At 39.1% G+C, this 21,114-nt stretch overlaps 1 protein-coding gene and 1 pseudogene across 1 annotated transcript in view; one reads left to right on the top strand and one right to left on the bottom strand.

Annotated features, from left to right (window-relative positions):
* The window catches only part of Mbtps2 (membrane-bound transcription factor peptidase, site 2), a 37,444-nt gene extending 16,338 nt beyond the window's left edge, over window positions 1-21,106 (top strand). The window contains exons 6-11 of the mRNA XM_005407825.2: window positions 9,072-9,190; window positions 13,007-13,187; window positions 16,280-16,374; window positions 16,846-17,041; window positions 18,651-18,726; window positions 19,586-21,106. Coding sequence (XP_005407882.1) covers window positions 9,072-9,190; window positions 13,007-13,187; window positions 16,280-16,374; window positions 16,846-17,041; window positions 18,651-18,726; window positions 19,586-19,808 — 890 coding nt within the window. The 3' untranslated portion in view covers window positions 19,809-21,106. The remainder of the gene's footprint in view (window positions 1-9,071; window positions 9,191-13,006; window positions 13,188-16,279; window positions 16,375-16,845; window positions 17,042-18,650; window positions 18,727-19,585) is intronic.
* LOC102021902 lies at window positions 10,032-11,624 on the bottom strand (annotated as a pseudogene).
* Window positions 21,107-21,114: the final 8 nt, after the last annotated feature.

Consider the following 21,114-nt stretch of genomic DNA (forward strand, 5'->3'; position numbering starts at 1 on the left):
CCTCGCCCGAGGAGCGGCACCCCGACGCGGGCGTGTACCGGCGCACGGCGCCCTCGCCGCCCGACTACTCGGAGTACCTGCGAGGGAAGAAGATCCCCCCCGGGGGCCTCCCCGGCGTGGACCTCTCCGACCCCAAGCAGCTGGCGGACTTTACTCGCACGAAGCGCAGGAAGGGCAATGAGAACGTCCCGAAGACCGTGGCGTGCCGCCAGGAGGGCTGCCCGAAGATGTTCCGGGACAGCTGCGCCATGAGGAAGCACCTGCACACGCACGGGCCACGCGTGCACATCTGCGCCGAGTGCGGCAAGGCCTTCCTGGAGAGCTCCAAGCTGAAGCGGCACCAGCTGGTGCACACCGGCGAGAAGCCCTTCCAGTGCATCTTCAAGGGCTGCGGCAAGCGCTTCTCCCTGGACTTCAACCTGCGCACGCACGTGCGCATCCACACGGGCGACCGGCCCTTCCTGTGCCCCTTCACCGGCTGCAGCAGGCGCTTCGCGCAGTCCACCAACCTCAAGTCGCACATCCTGGCGCACACCAAGAACAAGGACAGCCAGTGAGAGGGGGCGGGCCTGCTCGGACCCGGAGCGCTCTCGCGGTGCTGTGCTTGCGAGGGGCGACTCTGTCGGTTCTTTTCTCTAGCGCGCTTGCGGTGCATAATGACTCGGTTCCTCGTAAGGAGCTCGTACTTGTGCATAGTTCTTGTCGTCGCCACCCACTTCCCATCTCCATGGCGTGTTCCTCTTCCCATTTGAAAAAGATCTCCCTGTACAGACTTAATGTTTGCGTATTGTTTCAAAGAAAAACTTTTTGATGAATCTTACATTTTTAAGAGTTGTGGTATGCTAGAACTGTTAGAGTTTAAAAATAATAAGTCTTTGTATAGGATAATATTGTTAAGATGCTACTTCTTGTTGTATAATGCTGTGTGGTGAACTGAGGTTTGGATAGATAAATAATGGGACTTTTTACATTCTTATATATTAGAAGTTCACTTGTTGCTTATAGTCTTTTAAGAATTTGTATTCTTCCATTTGATCCCCAGCACCACAAAAAAAAGGTCTTTTATAAATATTCATGGTTATACTTTTAAACTTTTAGGAATATGCTTAGTAATTATATATGTGGTTTTTCTGAAAGTAGATAAGTTTCATTGGGTAAGATTTTCTGTAAAAAGAATGAACAGTTACATGCAAACATTTTCTTCTAAAGAAAAGTTATATAGGCTTTGTATAGTACCTTAATTTTGGCTATAGTGTTTAATGTTAGCAGATTCTACATATCTTTTAGTTGTATTGAATTATGCAGTATTGACCATTAGATTATTTAATAGTCAGTTTAAACCTATTTTGCTCATTTTCCAAAAAGTACTCCTACGTACTGTTGAGTGTAGTTTATTTTCATGTTGAGTGAGAGACTAGTTTCACAATATATGGCATATATAGTAACTTTAAACATACGTTGTGTACATCTTGTATAGTGGAAAAAGCAAAACCAAAACAGGCTGCTTTAAAGAAGTAGCTCTGAGGCTGGGGATGTAGTTAGAGCAGTTGCATGCCTGTGCAAGGCCTTGGGTTTGATCCCCCGCACAGTCCCCAAGAGTGGCTTACTTGTATGACTATAATAGTGACACAGAAAAGAGAGAGACTGTTACTGACATCTAATGAGTAGAGGTGACAAATGCTAAACATCCTGTAGTACACAGGCCAGTCCTCTACAGCTAAGAAGTGTGGCCAAAATGCCAGAGGTGCCAGTGTTAAGAAGTCCTCCTCTAGGCGTGCTGCTGCACACCTGTAATCCCAGCACTCAGAAAGCTGAGGCAAAAAGATCGCCTCAAGTTCAAGGCAAGCCTGGGCTACATAGTAGTTCAAGGTCAGGCTGGACTGAGACTCTGTCTCAAAAACAAAAAGACACAGATGTAGTAAAGCACACCTGTAATCCCAGGATGCAGGAGGCTGAAGCAGGAGGATCACCGCAAATTCGAGGTCAACCTGCATTACACAGAGAAACCTTGTCTCAAAAAATAAAAGTACTCTTGTAGGGAAAGTGAAAACATCGCAGAGGTATATTTCTAAATGCATTATAAGCCGGGCATAGTGGCACACGCCTGTAATCCCAGCACTTGGGAGGCTGAGACAGGAGGATTGTTGCAAGTTTGAGGCCAGCCGGGGCTACAGAGTGAACTCAAGGCCAGCCTGACCTTCACAGCGAGACACTGTCTCAAAAAAGACAATAAATAAATAAATGCATGCCTGCATGCATCATAATGGACAAGAGCTTATTTAGATGAAGGTGATGTGTAGGCTCTGCAGCCCCCATTGCCACTTAGCCTTGACGGTGAAATTCACAATATAGGCCAGTGATCTGGTACCAGCAGCCAGCTGCCGGCCTGGTGAGAAATAGACTACTCAGAGAGTCAAGGAGTCACCTTTTTTCTCTTTGTTCCTTTGTTCTTGCTTTGTTCTGTGATTAGGGCCTGGGGGGAGGGAGGTTAGGGAGTAGTATTGTGAAGTAGTTTCACTAGAATATATTATTTTTTTCTTTTTCTTTTTTTTTGGGGGGGGTTACTGGAAATCAAACTCAGGACCTTACACTTGCCGAGCAGGCACTTGTACCACTGAGCTACATCCCTAGCCCATTAGAATATATTCTAATGATGTTGAATTGAGTAACTAAGTGAAATTTTTGGGTTTGAATTGTATTAAACTATGAAAGCACTACAAGTTTTGTGTATGAGTCTTTTTATTTTAAAATGAGAAAATCTTTGTACAAAGGAGCCATTTGACCCACATCAAAATTTTAAATGCCATATAGGTAAAACAAGCCAAACAAACTTGGGGAAGAAAGTTGTAATATCAGTTATAAAGGACCAGATACCTCAATGCATATAAGTAATAATAAGTGCCAATTAGTTTTTCTGAGGGGGAGGTTTGTCTTTTTTTTTTTTAAAGACAGACTAGCTGGCTGGTGGTGTATGCATGTAATCCCAGCACTCAGGAGGCTGAGGCAGAAGGATAGCCACAAGTTTAAGGCTGCATAATGAGTTCAAGGCCAGCCTGAATTACATAGTAAGAGCCTGTCTCACCACAAGATTGAGGCCAGCCTGGTCTCCTTAGTTCAAGGCCATCCAGGACTACATGATGAGAGCTTCTTTTGCTGCAAGTTTGAGACCAGCCTGGGCTACATAGTGAGTTCAAGACCAACCTGAACTACATAATGAGACTCTTGTCTCATCGTGGATTTGAGGCCAGCCTGGACTATTTAATGAGCTGAAGGCCAGCCTGAGCTACGTAGTAAGACCCTTTCTCCAAAAAACAAAAAATGCTAGTCAAAAAAATGACTAAAGGTATAGACTGGCAATTTGATAGAAATATGTAACTTTCAGATAAGACAAATACAAATAATCTCAGAAAATTTACAGTCTCATTCATAAGTAAAGAACTAGAAATCAAGACAATGGGATTTCACTTTTCATCCCACAAACTACCAAATTAATTCAGTATTGTAAGGAGGAAGGGAAACATGAATTATGAGAACACCATGTAAACTTATTGGCAATCAATATGATGTATATGGTTTTCTGACCCAATTCCATTTCTAGGTAAAACTCCCGTTTAGATTCATTGTTAAATAGATCCATAATAATATAAGCAGATCTGTTTATTCCATCATTGTATGAACAAGTTAAAGTAGCCTAAAGTGATCATTAATAAATAAATTAATATGTTTATGTGATGGATTAGTGTAGCAAATATATGAAATGGGAGTGATATGACTACAAATGTGGGAAAATGTTTATGGCATAATAAATAATTTAATACATTTTGTGCTTTAAAAGGATATATTTGTGTATAGTAGAAAAGGTTATTTTTCCTCTAAGTCCTGGACCATCTTGCTCTGGATATTTCTGTAATTTAACAAGTTAGAAAATTTTTACAATTTTTTAAAAATGTGAATGTGGTACATGGAACATATGTTAGCTAGGTATCTAACTGTTCTAATAACTAAAACTAAAAGTAGCCTCAAAACATTTCAAATGTAAATAGCCCAATGTTGCTAATTCTGTGATTTGGGAGGTCCTTGGGCTCTCTCGTTAGCTTTGCTACTCCTAACATGCAGCTTCTATGCCACAATCTCAAGTCAAGCTCTATCATAACCCCTGGATTCCACACGTAGAGCAGGGTGGTCCACATCGTTTCCATTCCAATCCTGGTGCACGGAGTGCCCCCTTATGCAAAATGCTGCTATAGAAAAAGGAAAGACTAGGTATGGGAGGAGGGGTTACCTAGTGGCATACTAGTGAATGTTCAAACACCTAACTCGAAAAGGTATAATGAACACCTCTGTTACTAGCATTTTCTCCTCGATTTTCTTCGGTATGACTACTCCTACCGTGACCATTATCAAGTTGCAGCACATAGTTTGAGAAATTAGGAGGAGATACCCACTATTGGCTCTGAAAAGCTGATAAGAGCAGCCTGCAGCACACCTGTGAGTTCATATACCATCTGCCACAGGGTAGAATATAATTGTTAAGAGGAAAAAAAGTTTAGTGCAAAACAGGGCTGCTGGTGCACGTCAGTGGTAGAGTACTTGCGTAAGGCCTTGATTTCCGTTCCCACCTCCACTTACAAAAATATATTTCCTGAGGGATGTACTTCAGTGACAGAGCATATTCAAGGCCCTGGTTTTGGTCCCAGCAACACACATACACAGAAAAAAAATTGCACTTGTATCTTAAGCCTTCTATTATGTGTTTCTGTATGCATTTCCAGACACACACACGAAGCATTACACACACTATGCTTTCTTCAGTAACTGAAAAATTTTGAAAAATTTTTAAGATGGATAATCATTTTAAAAGCCCTTTAAAACTCTTAAATATCTTTAAAGAGTCATTAGGAAAAAAGTTACTAGAAAACTTGCTGTTTTGTATTCTAGAATAAGTAATAGCATGTGTATATATACTCATTCTTGCTGGCATGGGCAGAGAGTTTCTGGGGGGATAAAAAATAGTAACATTTACTGTGAGTCGTGGGGCTGGTGGTTAAAAAGTGGTATTTAGGAAAGATCATTTTGATTTTTTATTATTCCTATACTGTTTGGGTTTTTTAGTCAGTGTGCAATTTTTAGTAATTTTTTTAAGCTGCTTAAGCATTTTTAAGATTTTTTTCAAGTTTTGACTGAAAATGTACTAACTGGAGCTGGATGTGGTGGCACATGCCTGCTATCCTGTACTCTCCGAGTCTGAAGTGGAAAAATTGCAAGTTAGAGCCCTGCCTGGAAAATTCAGTGAGATCCTGTCTCAAAATTAAAAATAAAAATAAAAAGCACTGGAGATGTAGCTCGGTATGAAGACCTTGGGTTCAATCCTCAGTATGTACCATCACCACCATCAAAAGGTTATAAGTAAAGTTTTTTCCTTCTTTTAGTGTTAGAATTAGCAGCTAAGGTCCAAAACTGATACCAAAGAAAGTTGTATGTCCCTACCAATGACTGGGTCCACACACACCACCCAAGAGCTGATTAATGGGCATGGCATGGACTGCCCTAGTCCTGTTTTCAGATCTCACCTAGCCCATCACCCCCTACCCTTGCCCTCTTTCCAGGCGGGAGGCAAGCTGGGAGTGGGCAGAGGCTCGGCTTAACCTGCAGGCAACAGAGAACAAATTCAAACGTTAGGGATTGCCGAGAAGGGAATTTCATTCCCTGGTCAATGTTTGTTGAGCTGTGAGCATGCCCTTATGCTGTTATCAAAATGGAAGGAGGCGTGGGAAACACATTCTCAGATGTTTTTGGTATGCGTACATTACAGGGGGGAGGGAGAGAGAGCGAGCCAGCCTAATGTATTAGTTTTACATTTAGAAGTGTATCATTTCTACTTCTAAAATAGCTCCCCGCTTCCATTTTAAAAAGACCAGGGTACCCAGGCGTGGTGGTGCACCCCTGTAATCCCAGCACTCAGGAGGCTGAGGCAGGAGTATCTTTGAGAGTTTGAGGCCAGCCTGGGCTACAAAGTGAGCTCAAAGCCAGCCTGAACTGCATAGCGAGACCCTGTCAATGCTGGGACAGGGGCCTGGGATGTAGCTCAGCGGCACAGCGCCTGCCTGGCAAGCATGAGGTCCTGAGTTCAATTCCCTGGTACCAACCAACCAACCAACAAATAAATAAATAAATAAAAAGACTGGGGTACAGCGGGTGTGGTGGCACATGCCTGTAATCGCACCACTCAGGAGGCTGAGGCAGGATGATCACCACAAGTTCAAGGCCAGCCTGGGCTACAAAGTTTGCTCAAGCCCAGCCTGAACTGCATAGCGAGACCCTGTCTCAAAACACTGGGGAAAAAAAAGGCAAGGGTTTCATTTGTCTTAGAATATAATGCTACTACTTTTAAAGAGTTATATATGTAATACTTGTTTTTTAAGCAGTGAAATACATACTAATTTTCAAAAGGAAAATCCAGTAGCCATCTATGTGAAATTCGGTGAAGAAGAAAGATGAGATTGGGATACTTCATGGTCTCACTGTAAATGAAAGTGCTTACATTTTAAATAAAAGACCGAGGATATAGCTCAGCAGCACAGCACCTGCTTGGCAAGCACAAGGTCCTGAGTTTGATCCTGGTACTGAAAAAATATTTTTTTAATAAAAGTATAAAGAATTTTTAGAGGCTTAAGATACAGTTTAGAGGTAGAGCACTTGCCCAGCATATGCAGGGTCCAGGGTTCACTCTCTAGCACAATCCAAAAAAAATAGTTTTTTCGGTCTGTTTTGAGACAGAGTTCTGCTACGCAGTGCAGGCTGGCCTTAAGCTCACTTTGTAGCCCACGCTGGTCTCAAACTCACAGCGATCCTCCTGCCTCAGCCTTCCAAGTGCTGAGATTACAGACGTGCACCACCATGCCCGGCAATAAAATAAGGACTTTTTAAAAGGGAGATTAAACTACCTGCTATCCAGTCCCAAGTAGAGAGTAAATTCTCAGGTTGGACGTCTACCTCAGTGAGAGAGCACTTGCCTAGCATGCGTGAGCCTTGGATTTGATCCCCAGCACAGGTATACAAATTTTTTTGTTTATTTTTTGAAACAGGAACTGGCTATGTAATTCAGGTTGGCCTTCAACTCACTATGTAGTCCAGGCTGGCCTCGAACTCATGGTGATTCTCCTGCCTCAACGTTCTATGTGCTGGGATCATGGTTATGTGGCACTATGCCCAGCTCAAAAATACTTGTTACAAGAGGGCTAAACAGCACTTGCTATCCAATCCCAAGTAAAGTATAAACTCTCCATTTAGGGGGTATAACTCAGTAGTAGAGCACTAGCCTTACACGTGTGCAGATGTGAGGCCCTGGGTTCCAACCCCAGTACGCACACACACACGCACACATATACAAAAGCAGCATGAGACCCACAAGCTATCATTTATTGCTAAATTCCCTAAATAGTGAAGATAAAATTTGACGATTCTGGCTCCACACTTAAATTTCTAAAATCCTTCTTAAATATTGGAAATCCAGTTCTCATTTATATCAGCTAGTTGCAAGTTTATTAAGGGGTAAAAAGCAAAAATATTATTGACTATACAAATGATGCTAATGATATAACTATAGTGAACTATAGCCTTGCCAAAGTGACTATTTATATTTTTTCAGACATAGCTACTGTGGGTGATCCTAAAAGTAATGAAATAATTATTATACCTATTAAATCAACTGGTGACCAGAGAATTACTTCTTGGTGTTGGATCATGCATACTCAGATTTTTCTATTCTTACCCAAATTGTATTGCTTGAAATGTAAACCAGAATAAAACTTGGACCTCAATTCCATCAAAGTCCTACTGTTGCTTGGCTGTTCTTTTATTAAAATTATAAAATAAGAGATGCCATGCCATCACAGCTATTTAACATTATTCTGCAATTTCCAACCACTACTATAAGACCAAAAGGTGGAGGAGAAGGAAGAGGTATTAACTTTGGAGGTGATAAATGATCATTAGCAAACAATGGAAAATCCAGGAAAAGAATTTAAAGCTTAAGCGATCCTAAATGAAAAATTCATTTGGCAGTGGATTATGAAGTAGATGTACAAAAATGATTGTAGTATTCTTACATATCTAAAATACCCAAGAATGTCATAGAAAGAAAAAAAAATACTATTCAACAAGTAATGTGACATATAAATCATCAGAAATTAAGAATTTCTCAAAAAATATATGGGCCTATATAGAGAAAACCACCAATCTTTAGTGATAGATGTAGAGATGCCCTGATCTATGTCAGAAATGTAAAATTATGGATTCACCCCTAGCTATTATAGTGACATTAGAAATCTTATTTTAAATAATATTTGGTGGTTATCAAAATGAGTCTCAAATTTCTCAGAAAGAATAAAGGGGAAATACCCACAGTAAACACAATAGAAGTTTTTACTTAACTAAATGCTGAAATATTACTACCAGCAATTACAACTGCTTTACTTGTCATGGAAATAATATTACCAGTAAGAAAGAGTAGAAAGCAGAGCAAGCCAATATTAAAAGCAGTACTGTTTTTTAAAAGGTAGTATTTAATTTAGGGAGAAAAGAAAGCATTGCTAAACATTTGAATAAAATTGGTTACATTTATAAATCACACCATACAGAAAAATAAACTCCAAATGGAAAGTAAATGTAAGAGCAAAACTTTAAGATCATCTTCCTCTACAGAAGAAGTAATTATATAATATTAGGGGTGGGAAAGTCTTCCTATGCATAGCTACAAAGTTTGAATATATAATGAAAAAGATCAGTGGATTTTGCAATGTCAATTTTTACCTTTTTCTAAAAGAAAAGACCCAGCATCTGTATGGTTTCTTGCTTTATATTCAAAAACATGAACATAACTATGTGTTCTACCAGTATTACTCTCCATAATAGTTTTAATTTGTAAAATTAAAGCAACCTCTTTTTTCAAATACCATTTCAGATTCTATATCCTGGTTCAGCAAGAATGATTTTTTTTTTAATTTCATTTTAACTTTTATTTGAATATATTTGGCTCTGTTGAACTTAACTACTTTTTTCTCTCTTTTCAGGTATCTGGCACAATTTTGTCCTTGCTCTCTTGGGTGTTTTAGCTCTTGTTCTCCTCCCAGTAATTCTCTTACCATTTTACTACACTGGAGTTGGGGTACTTATCACTGAAGTTGCTGAGGTAAATAAAGTATTACTTAGGGCATTCTTTAACCTGATGTTGTGATGTAATACTTAGCATTTAATGTCAGGTACTTTTATTCAAGCTTTTCTCACACACAGAATGCTGTTCCTTCTGAAGAAATTACTGTAATCTTTTAAAATCTAAATATAATGTTGTGCCAGGTGTGGTGGCACACACCTGTAATCCCAGCACTGGGAAGGCTGAGGCAGGAGGATTGCTGCGAGTTCAAGGCCAGCCTGAGCTACAAAGTGAGTTCAAGGCCATCCTGAACTGCAGAGTGAGACCCTGTCTCAAAAAGATAAGAGAAAAAGAAAGAAAGTCAGTAAACACATTAGCTTTTTAAAAATGCCATGAAATTTGTTTTTGTTCTAAATGACAAAAATAGTATCAAGATTTTCTACATATACTTTGCTGATAAAACGCATCATTTACTATTGCTGTTTATATCTTTTGTGAGTGAGACAGAGATTGAGGAGTGAACTTAGGGACCTTCACACTGACACACCAAGCTATGTATCCAGTTTTTTTAATGTGTTAAAATAATTTAATTTCCCCATACATTTCTGTCCACATGAGAAATCAAGACTGCACTTTTTACATTATTTACCTGTTTTGAGACATTCAAGTCAATTCAGATGGCAAAAGTAGAATTCGATTGCTAGTGAAGTATTTTAAAAAAATATATTAAACAAAATGTATCTTTACAAGATAAAAAATAATCTTCCACAGTGCAATAAACTGCAAATCACTGAAATTTTAACTCTTTAGATGATTTCAATTCAGTTTTTGGTTTTGAAATCTGGACACAGTAAGAAAAAAAGAGTTGGCAGAATTTCTATCAGTTTTTATGTTTTTCTTTCTTGCTTTGACTACTGGGAACCCTGACAGATGACGGAGGAAGTGCTCTTGCAAGACCTGTAGTCTTGAGCGGTCAAAAAGTTCATTCTGGGATGGAAACTCACTATGGCAGTTTGTGCAGCTGATGAGAACATCACTCTGTATTTGTGATTCAGCAGATACTTTCACAGATTTTTTTCATATCTTTGGTTTTCTTTCCTTTGGGGTTAGGAATACTTTTAGCTTCACGTTTTGGATCATCACATGGTTTGATGGTCTCTGTGACACTGACATTTTCTAGATTATCTTCTAATTCTTTGGCATCATCTTGATTTAAGTTCATATTTTCTGGATCAAACTTTTCTCCTCCAGTCCCACTTTTGTTGAAACTGTCATCGTAGCTCTGTGCTGGCTTCTGGTTTTTTTCTTGTGTTTTTTACAAAGCTTTTGTTTGGGTACATCTTCCACTTCCCCAGAATTAGCATTCAGTAGATTTTCATTGACCTGGCATCCGGAAAAATTCTCTTCCTCCTCCTCCAACTATTGTTTCAACAAGGCAACCATCTCCGGGTGTTTCTCTGACTTTTCCTGATTCTTCGTGGCCTTTTCTGTCTTGAAAGATTTGTGACATGCTGGGCAGTGACAATCATAAAACTCCGCTTCCTCGGCCTCATCTCTGTCTTTACTGTCCGGTCCGCCTTTGAGCCTGTGTTCCTCCATTGCACTTTTGTCTGCTCCATCTCCAAACTCCTTTTCCTGCCACGCCTGCATCTCCTGGGGCTCTTTCCCCATGTTGGCCTTGCGCATCCAGCTCTGTTCTCCGCACTGCTCCGCCAATTTGGCTTCATCTGCCCGACCTGCCGGGCCTTCTCAGCATTCTGTTCCTTTATAAGCTTCCGATGAGCCTGTACTCTCTTATCTCTTCTACAAACAAAAGCTACCAGCTGGCGCACAGGCTCATTCTATTTCCTGGCTTGGTCTCAAATTTTTTTGTTTTCTTTTCCCATAGCTCACTTTTCCCACGGCTTGAAGCTTCCCATGTATCATATTCTTCCAGGCGCAGTTCTTTTGAGTACACAGACTCTGCCAGTAGGCATAGAAAGGGCGGACTACCATATCATAGTCACTCTGGGAGCCTCGAAAGTTGGAAAATCTTCAACATACCCCTCTAGTGCAGATTCTAATTCTTCCTTTGCAATCATTTCAAAAACATTACAATACACTGTGTAAAAGCCCTTTGCATACTCTCCATAGCTAGAATAACAGGTAACAGTGAAATAGTGAAGCAAATCCAAACTGTCATCTCGATATTCTCCAACACGCCCTTCGCTAAGCAAGGCCTCTCTATGATTATCGCACCGTGCTCTCTCCTGAGGGTCACTCAACACAGCGTATGCTGCTTGGATTCATTTAAATTGTTCGGCTGCCTGTGCAGCATTATCCAAATTTTTGTCCGGGTGCCATTTCAGAGCCAGCTTCCTATAGGCCTTCTTGAGCTCTTCCTCTCTGGCATCACACCACACTCCCAGCACTGGGGGGACAGGGGCCAAGACCCTGTCGGAGCAGTAGAGGCCCCGTGGCACCCACAACCCATATCCAGTTTTTTTATTTTTAAATTTTGAGGCAAGATCTCACTCAGTTGACCAGGCTGGGTTCAAACTTGATGATCCTCCTGCCATAGTCCCAGAATGCTGGGATTACAGCATGTGCTACTATGCCTATGTATCTTGGAGTCAAATGCCATCACTCTTTAGGAGGTGTGTGTGTGTGTGTGTGTGTGTGTGTGTGTGTGTGTGTGTGTGTGATGCACGGCATGGATGCACACACATGTGGGTTTCTGTGTTACCAGGGAATGAACCTAGGGCCTTTGCACTAAGCTACATACCCATTCCTTTTTATTTTTAAATTTTAAGATATCTTAGAAGAGGGCAGGCGTGGTGATGCACACCCAGCACTTGGGAGGCTGAAGGCAGTAGGGTTGCTGGGATTTCAAGGCCAGCCTGGGCTACAAAGTGAGTTCAAGGCCAGCCTGAGCTACATAGTGAGGCCCTGTCTCAAAAAGGCCAAAAAAGATATCTTAGAAGAAAAATGAAACCTCAGCTGTCTAGCCTAAGCATTTCTTAACAGTTTAAGTTACTGTACTGAACTCTATTTGATTCCCTTAGACAATAACTATTATGATGGCATCAAATCTTCTGTTCAGACATTTTGAAGAGGAAAATCGCCTTTGTGAGCAATTGGCTTATGTAGTTATTGCACTGAGGGTGTTCTCTGCATATTTGGAACTTTTTTTTAATGTAAGGACTGTCTTCTAATTGTATGCACTGAAAATATAGGAAAGTTTCCCCCAAAATTTTAATTAGCAGTTTTAGAAAAAAAATTTACCTTTTTATTTTCTTTTTTTGGTGCTGGGGTTTGAAACCAGGGGCATATATATACTACGCATGCGATACACCCCAGCAACAGTCAGCAAGTAGATTTTTTTTTTTTTAAACAGGGTCTCACTATAGTGCAGGCTAACCTTGAACTCACGTATGTAGCCCAGGCTGACCTCAAACTCATGGCAGTCCTCCTGCTTCAGCCTCCCAAGGGCTGGGATTACAGGCATGTACCACCATGCCTGGCAGATTTTTTAAAATGTTTGTTTGTTTGTTTGTTTTGTACCAGGAATTGACTCAGGACCTCACATTTTCCACACAGGCAATGTGCCACTGAGCTATATCCCCAGTCCCAGATTTTCTTTTTAAACTGTGAAAAATGAAATATCTTTGAAAAATTGGGGCAAGCAACTATAATTGCTGGGTTTTATTTTGTTAATTTTCTGGGTCTATGGGTCTTAGATTAAAAGCTGAATTATTTTCTGCATTATTCAACATGTTCTACTCCATTGACTCAGTGTCTTTTACTATTATTTGCTGAGACTGATCTTAGCTTCTCTTCATACCTTGTCTAATTTGATTTTGCCTTCTTCCTAAGGACTCACCTGCCATTGGACCCAGAGGCCTTTTTGTGGGAGACCTTGTCACTCATCTACAGGACTGTCCCGTTACTAATGTACAGGATTGGAATGAATGTCTAGAGACCATTGCCTATGAGCCCCAGATTGGCTACTGTATAAGTGCATCAACTTTACAGCAGTTAAGCTTCCCTGTTAGAGGTGTGTATATTTCTCCAGTATAATTGAATGCTTTAATCATCAGTACCTTCCATTTACTAGTCCTTAGATCATATCTATAGCTTCATTTTGTTCCAGTTTTTTTTAATGCAATTCAGTAAAAGAAATAGGCCCCAACAAGTAATCTTCTTGGTAAGTTAGATACTAAATATGTTTGTTTCCTCTATTGTGTATGGTTGCTGAACTACCAACTTTTATAATACCATATGGCTTTCAGAACTCTATTATGTAATTTTCTGCTGAGAAAAAACCTTGTGTTCAATCAGTGTTCAAGTTCAACCATAGCTAATAAACTAAATTTTAGTAAATACCCCTAATATAATGGTATCTTTATGTATGTGTATAAGTATAGAATAGTATCTTAATTTATATATCTGTGTAATGTTTTAAAGTTAATGTAAATAACCTGAAGTGCTTCTCCTTCGTATAAGCTTTTTGGTTCTTTGATGCTATGAATTAAACCTAAAGCCTCGCGTATAGAACCACACCCTCTACCGCTGAGCTAGTTCCCCAGTTCCCTGCATAAGCATTTGTCAGAATAACTGATAGTTAATGAATAACTGATAGTTAACGACTGAATACATAAGACCAAAGCATAAGCATTGTATATTAATATACTATTAACACAGGCATGCAATAATGAACAGTTAAAAGAAATACAAGAAAATTGGCAGACAGATACAAGCTGACATTTAGAAAAGATTTCGTTCTTCTGGCTGAAACATACCGAAATGTCAGCAGTTCTACTAGTAGCTATGTGTGGTTGATGGCATGTCTAAAGCTACTTGGGGTAGCATTATTTTATGTCTTTTATATGGTAGAAACCCAAAGAAAGTTATCTTGGCTTCTAGAAATACCCCATGGAGACGGATATGTTACCCTGTGCAGCAGGTGACAGCTGAAGCAAGTTTCTTCTTAGAACCTGCTGAACATTGTGAGTTGTTTCAGCTCTGAAAAATCAACCTCTCTACTCTTTGTACAAATTCGAAGACCCAAATTATTGAAAGTGTTAGAAAATACAAATTATCCTCATAGCCTATATCTTTAAGTCAAGAAGTACTCTAAATATTTGTCTACATCTACTGATATAGGCATATTGATTAATAAGGACTAATTTTACTGCTGGGCACAATGGTACACATTTGTAATTCCACCTACTTAGGAGGCTGAGGCAGGAGGATCGCAAGTTTAAGGTCAGCCTGTACAACTTAGTAAGATTCTACCTCAAAGTAAAAAGGGCTGGGGGATATAGCTCAGTGGTAGAGTGCCTATGGGTTCAAAGCCAAGACTTCAAGAAAAAAAATAATTGTATTTTGATTGTATTGAAGTACTGTGTTTAACAAAGGCAAAGCAGTAAGAACTGATTTTTAAAACTTTTCAAATTTAGTTTTCAGTGCATAATCCATTTTAAGAACCTTTAATTATAAAAAAAATTCTCAGACATTCATAAAAGTTGGGAGTAGTGTAAACAGTTCCTCTTGTACTTTTCCCCAAGCTGTAGCAATTACCAATACTTTGCTATTATTTATTTCATTTAAATAGCCTACTTTTTGGGAAACAGTTTAAAGCACATCCCCGGCATCCTATCATTTCATCCATTGAATGCAGTCTGTCTTTAGTAGATGACCCTTTAAATGTGATCACGGTACCGTTATCACACCAGTATCCAGTTGGTGTTCAGTTTTCTCTATTTTTGTTTGTCTTGCGGCACTAGAGACTGAACTAAGGGCCTTTGCATTAAGCTACATCTCCAGTCCTTTTTTAATTTAAGACTGTGTTTCGCTATGTTGATAAGTTGCCCAGGCTGGGCTTGAATTCATGATCTTTATGCCTCAGCCTCCTAAAGTGCCTTTTTTTTTTTTTTTTTTTGGTTTTGTGAGACAGGATCTCACTCTGTAATACAGGCTGGCCTTGAACTCACTATGTAGTCCAGGCTGGCCTCCAACTCATGGCAATCCTCCTGCCTCAGCCTCCTGAGTGCTGGGATTATAGGCGTAAACCACCATGCCTAGCCTAGTTTTTTTTAATACTTGGTTTAAGTTGGATAGTACAATATGTCTTCTTAATTTGTAATAGTTCCTGTGTTTTTAAACATGTGATTTGTTTTTTGATAAAACAGAAATTTGTTTTATCAAATTTTGCATATTCTGGATTTTTCTGGTTATATTATCTCGTGATGTCACTAACATGCTCAGATGCCCACAGTTTCCTATAAACCAGTAATTAGGCCTATAGGCTTTATTTTACACAGGAGCCCCCTCCCTTTTTTTTTTTTGACAAAATACTTCATAGGTAGTACTTGGGACTTCCTATTGTGTCATGTCAGAAAGCACTCAGTGTCTAATATTCTTCCATTTAATGATGTTAAGAGTGTTCAGAGGACTAACCTGATTCTTTAAGGTTAAATTATTTGTCAATTTTCCTTATTCTGAAAAACCACTTACCATCTTCCAAAACTTTTCCGAAGTAGATAGATCCTTCTTCACTATCTACTTCAGAAAGGGCCCTGGAATTAGTATTACAAAACCTGAGACCCTGAACTCCCACTTTGTGGGTGGGTAAGTTTATGAGGACAACTAACCTAGGGTAAGTCCTGCTTCTTGACTTCAAATTGGGTGGATCTGTTTTTATAATGTGAAATCAAACTGCAGGAAGTAGCTGTCAAGCTGAGCACAAATTGCATGGCTGTTTCCAGATTCATGTACAGTTTTACTTTCTTTCTCTTTTTTTTTTTTTTTTTTTTTTTTTTTTTGATACTGGGAATCGAACGCAGGGCCTTGCATGTACCAGGCAGGTGCTTGAGCCACTGAACTATATCCCTGGCCCTGCTTTTTTCTCTTAATAAAGGAAAATTTTCGCTAGGCTCACGCCTGTAATCCCAGCACTCGGGAGGCTGAGGCAGGAGGATTATTGCGAGTTCGAGACCAGCCTGGGCTACAAAGTGAGCTCAAGGCCAGCCTGAACTGCATAGCAAGACACTGTCTCAAAAAGACAAAAAAAAAAGGGAAAATTTTCATTACAAATATACTAGATAACAGATAACAGATTCTAATAAATACTGTATTTCTCTTTAGCATACAAACGACTAGATGGTTCCACCGAATGCTGCAGTAATCACAGCCTCACAGATGTGTGCTTTTCCTACAGAAATAATTTTAATAAGCGTTTGGTAAGTTGTCCCAAGGCAGTTTTGCTTGTCCGATATAATCATTACAAAATAAACAGAAAAAGCTAACATAGACTCTATGGGAAAGTTTCCTTTTTGTTCTATTTCCTTTTTTATCATTTTATTAAAGCCACTATATTTCAGATGTCACATTTCATCTGAGAATCTTTAAAAATTTATAGTGGTATAATATCTGATATGGCCAGAATGGGATACTTCAAGCTAGTTTAGGGCCAAGGATATAGCTCAGCGGCACAGTGGCTGCCTGGCAAGCATCTTGAGTTCGATTCCCCGTACCAAAAAAAAAAAAAAAAATCCAGCTCGTTTATAATAGGTGCACATAAATAGCATTTCATTTATATGAAATTAATTCCTAATATTCTAGGTAACCCAAAAATATTGAGGGAATATAACTTAGATTTTTCTTGTTAATAGATCATTTTTAATATTGAATAATTAATATTTTATTCATAGCATACATGTCTACCTGCCCGGAAAGCAGTTGAAGCCACTCAAGTTTGTAGAACCAATAAAGATTGTAAAAAAAGCTCAAGTTCAAGTTTTTGTATAATACCTTCTTTGGAAACTCACACTCGCTTAATAAAAGTGAAACACCCACCTCAAATTGATATGTTGTATGTAGGTCATCCACTGCATCTTCACTACACAGGTTGGTATTATTGTGGTAGACCCTCAGGTGGGTATTACTGTGGTAGACCCTTAGAAAATCATTAAGATCATGCATATTCTTAGTGGCAGAAACTCAGTACAAATCCTTGCACTAATTTCATGTATTATAAATTTGATCACTTATCAAAGTCTTACTACCTTTTTCTTAAGTATTGAATGAAAGTTAGATTTTAGAAAGATAATCTGAATTTATGAAGCAAGAGAAAGAGCTTACCCTGGAGAGTGATGCATTTTTCGTTCCCCACTGTTCATGCCCAAATTGAATAGATAATCTCTCAAATGCTTTCTGTAGACCCTAAGGAATACCAGGATACAAGGAGATATGACTATAACTTATGCATGGCCTGTGAGTTATATATGAATATAATGTCAAAATAGGGCCAGCATCATCATTTTACCAATGGCCACATGACTGGGCTAAACCTGTAACTTGTGCGTATTGGCTGAACATCGTATAACTCACTTTACTGTACAAGATTCTTTTATGTTACATTTTTAAGAAGTTTACCATGCAATTTGCTCAAAGTATTCAATTCAGTGGTATTTTAGTATACTCCGAGGTGAGCAGCCATCACCACAGTCTAGTTCCAGAATATTTTCATCATGCCAGTAAGAAAGCTTCTACTCGTTAAGCAGTCACCTACTATCTCATCCCCCAGTCCTTAGCAACCACAGGTATACTTTCTGTTTCTATAAATGTACTTGTTCTAGACAGTTCATATAAATGGAATATTTTGTGACTGGCTTACTTCATGTAACACAGCGTTTTCAAGGTTCATCTGTGTGGTAGTGTGAGTCAGTACTCCATACCTTTTATAACCAAATAACATTCCATTGTATGGACAGACCAAAATTGTCTTTATTCCTTTATCAGTTGATGGACATAGAGGTTTTATGTTATGCTTTAAAAGGCTTTCATATTGTACTTTAATCATATCCTGAGAGAAAACCTCGGTTATTTTTCTTATCTATTGGTTTGACACTAAATAACTCTTCCAAATATTAAATACATTGTCAGTAATTGAACAAATGTACCTACTTCAGGTAATTCAGAAATGTGTACTGTGGATTCTCCCTAATTATAAGATAGGTTTTAATGTTTTGAACAAAAACAAGATTATGAAACCCTTTGTCATAACCCTTTCTTTAGCAGTGAAGTAAAGAACTGAAACCAAAAAATAACAGATGGTATGTAGTTGGAGTAAATGTGAAAGGATAAGAACTCTTTTGATATAAATTATAGTATATTTTAAGTCAACCTCTATTTTTGGTAGTAATACTTGTTTCATAGTATCTTTATCTTACTCTCACCTCAAAATAAAAGTATACACTGGGATGCAAATTTTTTACTACACTATTTTTATTAAATGTTTTAGAATAATCGGTTGCTTTCATGTGTGAGGTATATAGCCTGCCTACATATGTTTAGGAAGGACTTTCTCAACCAATTTAATAGGCTAGCTCAATTTTTAACCATGTAGTAAAATTCACTCGCAAGGAATTTTACTGTTGTTGTTAATTTTGTTGTTAATCTGTTGTTGTTAATCTGTTATGAATAATATTCATTGTTCCTTGGTTTTCTTTTTTAGTGAGCATCACCAGTTTTATCCCACGTTTCAACTTTCTCAGCATCGATCTCCCAGTGATTGTGGAGACATTTGTCAAGTATCCTTTTTGGTACGAAAAGAATTGTTTTACAAATACGTTACTTAGAGTTTGATTAGTTTTACCTTGAATAGAGCATTCTAGATATAGACTGTGCAGGTATCAATTGCTAACAACTAAAAAAGAGACTTTAAAGTTGAAAGAGATTGTGTTACATCTAGAAAGGAAACAGGAGAAAACTTGATGAGGGAGAGAGAAATATGATGTAGAGAAGGAACCCAGGATACAAATTGATAGTTGAATTTATAGTTCTAAAACCTTTCAGTAAGCCAGGCGTGGTGGCGCACGCCTGTAGTCCCAGCACTCGGGAGGCTGAGACTGGAGGATCCTTGCGAGTTCAAGACCAGCCTGGGCTACAAAGTGAGCTCAAGGCCAGCCTGAACTGCATTGCGAGACCCTGTCTCCAAAAAGACAAAAAAAAAAAAGTAGTTCAGGGGCTAAGAATGTAACTTGGTTGTAGAGCACTCTTTCAGTGTGTTTGAGGCCCTGGGTTTCTTCCCCAGGACTATAAAAACAAAACAAAATAAAAACTTAAATTTCCCTTATTTTTTATCTTGTGTACATTCTTTCCCTTGTTACATCACTAAAGAATTATAAGGACTTAGTCTTCCTTGAAGTTCATATGGATTCATTAGTCTCTAAGTGCTTTGCTTTTATTTTTCTGGTCAAAAGTTTTTGAGCTTCAAAGTAGTATAAACTCACTTGTTTGAAGTAATAGAGATCTATGAAGGAGTGGCAAAGATTAAAAGAACACAGAAAGGTCTACTGTAATTTCACTCAGGCCTGTACAGTATCTTCTGACTCATGGATGGTTTCCACTAAGTTATCACAGCTGGCTCCTTAACTGATTTTAACTCAGGTATCTAATTTCCCTCTCCGGAGCACTAGCTATTGTTAATGCAGTGCCCTGCTTTGCTTTGGATGGTCAGTGGATATTAAACTCATTCCTGGATGCTACCCTTACGTCAGTGATTGGAGATAATGATGTCAAAGATCTGATAGGATTCTTCATCTTGCTTGGTGGCAGCATACTTTTAGCTGCCAATGTGACCCTGGGACTCTGGATGGTTACAGCACGGTAATATTTGTACTCATCTGACAGAATGTCTGAGTTATTTGGTAATATCCTTTGACAGAAATCCTTACTTGGTATGAAAGATAAAGTGTTTCCTTAAAATTACATTTTGACCAACATCTTTGAGCTCCTCTTAGATCCAAAGTACCCAAGCTGTGCAGTGGTGGTGAGCAGAAAAAATGAAAGGCACAGTAACTTACCACATTCTAGTTTTAAAAATTGAATGTACACACTCAAATATCTGTGGAACAATTTCTAAAGTGCAAATTTATGTAATACCGTTTTGTGAAACTTCATGTAGTGCTTAAATAGTATAAAGGAAAACAGAACTGAGTGGAGACAATTAGGAAAAACTTAGCGTCATGAGTCAATGTTTAAAGGCGACCAGACTTTATCTAAGCAGAAGAGTGAGTGTATTCTTAGCCTCTAGCTATTGTCCTTTGTCTTGTTTGAAAAGCATTTTAAAAGTTAATGATGTGTTATTTTATACTTTGAAAACTGAGGTCTGATTACAATTAAATTAATAAAATTCTATAAAAGAATCTGCTGACATCAAAGGGGAAGCTTTTGTCAAGTGATACCAAGGAAATGAAGTTGGAGTAGGGCCTCTGATGTCATGAGCTAGCTGTTGCCCCACAATTGCTGCCTAGTTGATGATGTGTCTTTGTACCCTCATGAAGCAGTATTAGCCTTTTTACTCAGCTGCAGGAAGTGTCTCACACCAGCAGCTTGTGAGCTGAGAAGTCAACGTTAAACCTCAGAAATAAGCCAGGGCCTCTGACAGATCACACAGTACGCAGCACAGGCTCTTCAACTGACCTGGTTACTGTTCTCTCTAGAGCTTTGAAGCTTATAGCACCTCCAGGGTAGACATTTTCTCTTTGGCTGCTGAGGCCATCGAGGCCTATCTTTAAGAAGCAATGACCTTAAACTTTGAGCCATACTCTGTCCTTCCCAGCGGGCTTCCGTGCTTCTCTGTGCTGGATGATTAACATCTAGTCCTTGCCTTCCAGCCTTCTTTAAGCTACCTCTGCAGGTCCACACAAGACCTGGTAGTACAGTGACAATGGCTATACATGAGAGGGTACAAAAATGAATTTGCCAGAGCCTAGGAATGGTCTCTTGAATCTGAAAAGGCCATACCTGGTTTCAGTATCTTAGGGAATAGAGATACAACCCTGGGAAATTTGGGGAGCCAACTGGCCAGTGAAACTGTTAGTCTTAGAGATACATGAGCATGCTGGGTGTGTGTGTGTGTGTGTGTGTGTGTGTGTGTGTGTGTGTGTGTGTGTGTGTGTGTGTGTGTTTCAGTA

This window comes from Chinchilla lanigera, unplaced genomic scaffold, assembly GCF_000276665.1.
Source record: "Chinchilla lanigera isolate Chin_1 unplaced genomic scaffold, ChiLan1.0 scaffold00108, whole genome shotgun sequence".
Taxonomy (NCBI): Eukaryota; Metazoa; Chordata; class Mammalia; order Rodentia; family Chinchillidae; genus Chinchilla; species Chinchilla lanigera.